Source organism: Malurus melanocephalus, unplaced genomic scaffold (genome assembly GCF_030028575.1).
Source record: "Malurus melanocephalus ecotype Western Australia unplaced genomic scaffold, MMel_1.1 scaffold_2, whole genome shotgun sequence".
Taxonomy (NCBI): domain Eukaryota; kingdom Metazoa; phylum Chordata; class Aves; order Passeriformes; family Maluridae; genus Malurus; species Malurus melanocephalus.
In genome coordinates, this window is record NW_026623234.1 from 3,672,417 (window position 1) to 3,679,616 (window position 7,200).

Here is a 7,200-nt window from a genome sequence, read left to right on the forward strand (position 1 = left end):
CGGAAGCAGCGCGGCGGCGGCGGCGCTATGGCGGCGGTGGCGGCAGCGCCGGCCCGTGCCCGCGGAGCCGGCCCGGTGTGGCGGCTGCGCCTGCTGTGCCAGCGCTACCAGGAGTACGTGAGGCGGCACCCGGCCGCCACGGCCCAGCTGGAGGGCACCGTGCGGGGGCTGTCCTACCTGCTGCCAGGTGCGGGAGCGGCGAGGCGGGCGGACCTTCGCCCCTCTGGCCGGGGTCTGGGCCGGGGGGCTGCGGGCACCGGGAACCAGCGGGGAGCGGGGCTCCTCCTGCGCCGGACGCTCTCTGTAGCCGCTCTCCTCTCTTCGCAGGTCGCTTCTCGGACTCRCACGCGCTGTCGGAGCTGGGTAGGTGGGCAGAGGGACCGGGGCAGGTGCTGTGCCCTTGCCCGGGTGCATGCGGGTCCATTTCTCGGGCCCTGCTTTTGTCCATGGCTGCCTGTATCCTCCGGTAGCTCTTGGGAGGAGTATGCACGTCTTGCTGCCCTCCTTCCCTTGTCGCCTGCCGGGGACAGAGGTAGCAGGGCCGGTTTGGCTTGCCTTCTGTGCATCCATTCTGCGGTGTTCTCTTGCAGTGTACTCTGCCTCCAATCTCCTAGTGCTATTAAACGACTGGATTCTCCGAAAGGACCTGCAGCAAAGCTTGCCGGTGGTAAGGCTGGAGTGTGTGGGAGGAGGATTTGGGATACATGCTTTCCTTCTTGCAGGAGCTATCAGTGAGTGTAGAAATTTGACAGGTCTTTGCTGTGGCCTCTCTTCGTGGTCAGATGTGGAGAAGCCAGAGGCAACCTCTGAATACAAGTAAAGCAGCAGCCTTGCCCTGTGGCTTCTGGCTTGGAGCTGTGGCCAGAGCACTCCCTGGACCACAGAAATCAGGCCTTGACTTGCATCAGAAGCTCTCCTGGCTTTTTAAGAAGCTTGGAACTTGAGCTAGGTAGAGATGTTGATGAACAAACCATTGCTGTTTACATAGCAGTGGTTCTGGAGAACTAAAGTTCTGATCCCATCCCTCAGACTCTTTCTTTGCATGTTCTATTGAGCAAAACAAATATAAGCACCTTGCTACGATGTCTTTCTTGCATGAGCCCCAGGCTGGCTCCCAGCATTGTTKGGCCCTTTGGGGAATAGGAAGGAAGGTGTTTTTTTCCAGACAAACCTTTGCTGTTCCAAGCTTCCCCAGTGTGTCAGTTGAGTATAGGCTGCTACGTGAATGGAGCATCAGGCGTGTAACAAACAAATGCAGAAGACTTGCTTCCCTGGTGGTTGAAGAGAATTTCARTTGTGTTGTCTTTATTGATGGTTTTCAGTGAGTTAAACCCTGCAGCGGACAGCAGTAGTAAGTTCCCATGTGAAGAGCAGGGACCTAGACTAGAAGAGCACCCACGTCTTGGGGTCATGCCTGAAATCTGGACTGATGCTGTGTTCAGCAGACATTCACTCTGGTGTGCCTGTGGACTCTGGGTCCCCTTCCCTCTCCCTGTACTCCAAGCACACTCCCTCATCAGCTCTAATCAGAAAGGAGGTTGTCTTGTGTCTCAGCTCTGGGATGAAGAGGAGGGGAGTGCTTTGTTGTGGAGCTTAGGCACAGTGCCACAACCCAGGAGACTATCCTGCTGTGCCAGTTGAGGTAGAGGCAATACAAGACACAGATGTGATGTTTTCCCTCATTTCTGGAATAGTRACCCCGTGGAATATCACCACAGAGATACTGTGATGTCTGTCTGCCCCTGCTTGGAGGTAGATAAGAGGGCTTGTGCATAGCCTCCTGCTGCAGTGAAGACACTGCTTCTTATTTCTGGAGCTGTGATTTTTAAGGCCGTCTCGCACTTCTTTCTGAGGGTTCCACCAGACTGGGCTGTGTTTCTGCCCTCTTTAACTCCTGAGCAGAACCTGCATCCTGTCCCACTCCTCCCCTCTGTGTTTTGCAGTCGCTGCCCCAGCAGAAGCTGCTGACCTGGCTGAGTGTGCTAGAATGCGTGGAGGTCTTTGCAGAGATGGGGACAGCCAGGGTGTGGGGGGAGATGGGCCGGTGGACCATCATTGTCCTCATCCAGCTGGCTAAGTAAGTGCTGTGGGCAGAGGGGAAGGGGCAGCGTGCGCTCGGAAACGGGACCTGGAGGACACTCCATAGTGCCTCAGACAAAATCCCACTTGGAACTGAGCTGCCAGTCCCTGAGGCTGGGGGAATTTGAAGCCCCACAATGTACTGGATGCTGTGCCATAGAAGGGTGCACTTAGAATTCTCATCTTGCCAGTTGCTCTGAGGAGATCTGAGTGTTTTCCTCTTTTGTGGAAGCCATCTCTCCAGTGCAACAGGATCCCAGCTCCATAGTCTGGTATTAAARACTTCCACGTGTCTGTTCACAGAGCCATCCTTCGCCTCCTGCTCCTGCTGTGGTACAAAGCTGGCATCCAGATGTCTCCTCCCATTGTGCCACTGAACAGGGAGAAGCAACAGCCTCTCCACCCTCAAGGTGAGCCCATGATGTTGTCATCATTGGCTTGGTGCCTTGCTGAGCCACATGTCTTGTCCTGCTGGAATWACTTATCAGAGCAGGGGCTTGTGCAGCACATGGATCTGTAAGGTGTCAGTGCTCAAGGCTGAGCTGTGTTGAAGTTTCCACTGTTTGCAGAGGACGAGTTGGCTTAGTGGCAGGGTTGTCTTACAGTCTGGAAGGAAGAGATGGAGAAGTTTAAGCCAGGAACTTCTGGCTGAACTGTGAGTCAGGCTGCATGTGCACTGCTCTGATGATGAGGAAAGAGGCCCTAGACCTGGGCAATGTCAGGTGGATTTATCTTTCCATCCTCTGCTTACTGTTAGCCTGGGCAGGATGGTCCAGTTTGCACTCAATCAGCCTTTTAGTCTGYTCTTCTTAGTGGCAGCATAGGGGAGAGTGCTGCCAGCTCTGGSGTGTGAAGCATGTTGCTTTGAAGCCTGACCCCTGTGGGTGTTTTCTTCTGCAGGCATGGAAGACAACTCCTCAGGGAAGGATCAGACCTATGTTGGCAAGCGTTCCAGCCGTGTTGTGCGCTCTCTCCAGAGCAGTAAGTAACCGAGCCTGTTTTCAGCCTGAGCTGTTCCTACTCTGTGCCTTCACAGATGACGTGGGTGTGARCAGTAAAGGGTAGAACCTTGTATTGGGACATATCTTGTCAGTCACTGGGCCCACTGTGCGTGGGTGGGGGTATCAAAGCAACCAGAGACATGCTGCAAAGCTAGCACTTAAATTATATTTTTCCAAGTGAGCTGTGCAACAGAGATGGTTATGCTTTGAGGAGCATGGATCTTACAAGTACCTCTCCCTGCTCTGTCCCTTTTGGAGACAAGCTCTGAGCTGGTCAGGCACAGCACTTGCTATGTRTGCAGCTCTTTAGGCTTTCTTGTGTCACACCTTCACAGTGCAGAAAGCAGGGAAACATGATACAAAGGTATCCTGGTTTTGTCTGGGATAGAGTTAGTTTTCTTCCTAGTAAATAGTGCGGTGCTGAGGTTTGAGTTTAGTATGAGAGTAATGTTGATGTTGTAGGTTGTTGAGAAGTAGTGGTTACTCTAAAACAATGACTTTTTAGTTTGCTCGGTTCTGCTAGTGAGGAGATGTGCAAAAAGCTGGGAGGGAGCGTAGTCAGGATGAGTGGCCTTAACTTGCCAAAGGGGTCTTCCATACCATAGAATGTCATGCCCAGTGTATAAACTGGGGGAGTTGGTTGGGAGGGGCCAATCGCTGTTTGGGAATGGGATGGGCATTGGTGGGAGTGGTGAGCAGTTGTATTRTACATAAATTGTATCTCTTGGGTTTTGTTATCTTCCTTTTCATTATTGTTATTGTTGCTGGGTATTTTTATTTTATTTTATTTCAATTATTAAACTGTTTTGTGTCAACCCAGGATTTTTACCTTTTTCTGATTCTTTTCCCCATCCTTCTGGCTAGGGGGCTGAGGGCCTCCAGGGCCTGGTGGAGTGAACTAGCAGTCCTGTGATACTTAGTTTTCAGCTGGGACAAAACTTTTATTTGTGTTAGTGACCAGATCTGCTTGTTTCAGCCCCATCCCTGCAGTCCCGGCACTGGGGCTCCCCCCAGCAGAGGGAGGAGTCGCAGAACCGAAGAGCGGAGGAGATGAACCAGCCTCCCACTCCTCTGGGTCTCCAAGAAACCATCGCAGAATCCCTCTACATTACCCGCCCTCTGCTCCACCGTATCCTGCCCTGGCTGCGTGCCGCGGGTGCCGGCAGAGGGTGCTGCGGGCTGGGCCCAGGTGCAGGGCAGTGCCTCGCCAGCTCTGCTCCCTGCGTAGCTCCACTTGGACACTCGGGACTCCTCCCTTTGGTGGTTGGCCTCAGCCGCTCAGTCCTCCAGCCCTTTTCCCCGGGCCCCCCCAGGCCTGCCTTGAGTGTATTCTCCTGCACTTGGCAGAACTTTGTGGGTACCCAGGGCGTCACTTCTCTGCGTGAGTCTTGTTAAGAATCTCCCATCTTTTCATTCCTTGACTCTGTGTTTCTAGTATTGAGTTTAGGAGTATGGGGCCAGAGATCATGGAAGCCCTGGCTCCTCTCAGCAGTCCTGGACATCTCGAGGTCAGTCTGATGAAGTCTTTTTTGGTGGTTGAGGTTGGTGATGGTTGGGCATTGCACTTTCCCATTCCCCAGTCGTGGGCAGGCTCTACTGAGAGAAATACACACAGGGGCTGGTCTTTAGCTTGGAGATTGACACGTCTTTTGCAACACTTACAGTGTGCTCTCTGTTCTGAGCTGGTCTGCTCTGCGTGGAGCTGAGAGTGKAGGGCTTTAGAAAGCTGCTTTCTTTTCCCTGCTGGCTGCTGTTGCTGTGAGTTAGCTCTCTGCCCTCCTCCTTCCAGTCTGAGCTTGCTGAGTGATCTGAAAGACCTGAACAGGCGAGAGCGGGCGGAGCTGAGGCGACGAACCATCCTACTGCTGTACTACCTGCTGAGATCTCCTTTCTATGACCGATATTCAGAGTAAGGGGCCCTTGCTGGGCTTTTGCTGAATATTTCCCTTTTAACTGAAAGAGCGTCAGGGGACTGGGTGAGTAGATCTGAAGAGGTGCAGGTGCCTGTGACCAGGTTAATCTGTGCCCTTGCGTAACAGCTGCCATTGCTGTTTGTGTGTTCAACGACTGGGGCAGGAGATGTCCAGCTGGACTCGTTCATGYTCTCTTCCTTCCTAGGGGCAGGATYCTCCTCCTTCTGCGCTTGTTGGCTGATTATGTGCCTGGAGTTGGTTTYGTCACACGTAAGTGGGTCCCACTGTTATATCCCCATTTATGTCTGAAGAAAAATGAGGGCTGTTGGAAACATTTATCAATTGGTTTCCAATCCAGGGAAGGAATTGGGAAGTACCTAGAGAGGTTAGCACTAGAGCACCCTGTGTTGATGTTTGAGTCATTTTTAAATGGAGAAGGAAAAGATTCATTGCTTCCTGTATTCATGACAGTAGTAAACCGCTGTGTGCCCTGAGGCTGCAGAGCTTGGTGTCTGCCACCTTGGCCTGTTCTCCTGGGCTTCCTTTCTGCACCTCAGCTTGTGCACCAGGGCCCTACTTKGCAGCCCTGTTCTGAATTCTTTTCCTTGATCCTTAGTCTGCAGTGCAGACACAACTGGTAAATGGGAGCCTGGAAGTATTGAACCAGGCAGGAACTGATTGTAAATCAAAGGGCCGAACCAGGTCTGTTGTCTAGTCCTTCACCAGAGGATTCCTTTATTATARGCCAGCATTTCACTTCCCCCCTCTCCCCCTGATCATGTGAATCCTTTTGTGGAGTAATTCATGGCAGTGATTTGACATTACATCAGCCTGGCGTCATGGGATTGCCCTTTCTTTGGGGAGGTCACAAAGCTGGCTAGCTCAGGAGCCACTTCCTCCAGTTAGTGATTTCAGAGAGGCTTTGGAGCCTGCATTAAGCCATGTGCAACATAAGCATTTTCACTCTACAGCAGRTGCTTCTGTGTTTGCACCTGCTCACTGTTGCTGAGTTGTCTTCCCTCTTCCCTGTCACCGCAGTGTCCTCCTGACTCTCTGCAGGGTTTTCCCCTGGCACATTGTAGACCTACTTTCCCACTGGAGCTTGAACACGTCAGCTCTGAGGGAGTGACTGGTGTCCCACATCATGGCTGTGCTGACCATGTTTCACACCCCTCTTGGTCCTGCTCTGATATCTGGCGCCACATTGCAATGTTGCCTCACATCTTGGCAAAAGTAACTGTTCTATTCTTAGGTTCATCTGAGTTGTGTAAGTGAAGATTTGGGATTGTTTGGATCATAGTTAGAAAGGGGGGGATATACCCCACAGACACACGGCTTCAAATGCTTGCTTTCTACATGTGTGATCTCTCTGTTCTCTTGTTTCAGGGCCACTGATGGATTACTTGCCTGCCTGGCAGAAAATCTATTTCTATAACTGGGGCTGATGAGAAGATGATTATTCTCTGCTAAGATCATGGCTGGACATTTCTAAGGAGGGCAAGCAGGCTGGGGGAGGGATGTTGATAATGTCTAATTTTCAGTTAAATCATAAATGAGAAGCTCCTGTTCTGCAGGGTGGGGAGGGGAGTGTATGTGATTTTTTTTAACAGATCTAGCTGTGAATGATGGACACTAAATGTTTGGGGAGACCCTGGCCACCTATTTCTCTGGACCRTTCTGTGGCTGCAGTGATGGTGATAGGGCAATCTCTTTTTGTAAGCACTTGATTCTTCTTCTTTTGTACAGCTGTGCTATAATAAAGCCAGGCAGCATAATGGAATTTTGGAGAGCATTGTCTCACATCAAGGCACTGAGGTGGACCTGCAACCTGCTTGTGTTGGCTGTACCTGGCCCATCTGCTTGGAGCGKTCTTGCCTGTCGAATAAACTGACTGAATGGAGAGAACTGAGCTGAAGGGCCTCTCCCTCTTTGCACGGGATCCCCTGTGTCTGGTTGCCAGCAGGTCTCTTGCTCTCAGAAAGAGCATCTTTTGCAGTTGTCCATGCTTTGATACGCTGTCCCCTAGAAGCCTTTTGTTCTGGCCTGTGTCCGTCAGGGCCCCACATGTTGCTCAGCTGATGACTACAGCCTCTGCAACTCCCAGTGCCTGCTTCAGTCCCCARATTCCTGGGGTTCTCCTTGGATTACACAGAGCTGCAGTGTGCAGGCTGCTTCCTAGCACCTAATGTTTGTTAAAAGGGTTTGCA

At 51.9% G+C, this 7,200-nt stretch overlaps 1 protein-coding gene across 1 annotated transcript; it reads left to right on the forward strand.

The window, feature by feature from the left end:
- Positions 1–6: 6 nt before the first annotated feature.
- On the forward strand, positions 7–6,773 carry PEX16 (peroxisomal biogenesis factor 16). Its single transcript, XM_057365379.1, has 11 exons — positions 7–187; positions 328–363; positions 591–667; positions 1,944–2,077; positions 2,383–2,489; positions 2,980–3,060; positions 4,057–4,209; positions 4,516–4,588; positions 4,870–4,989; positions 5,199–5,263; positions 6,380–6,773. Exons 1-11 carry the CDS (start codon positions 28–30, stop codon positions 6,436–6,438), a joined length of 1,065 nt encoding a protein of 354 aa, XP_057221362.1. The 5' UTR covers positions 7–27; the 3' UTR covers positions 6,439–6,773.
- The last annotated feature ends 427 nt before the right edge of the window (positions 6,774–7,200 follow it).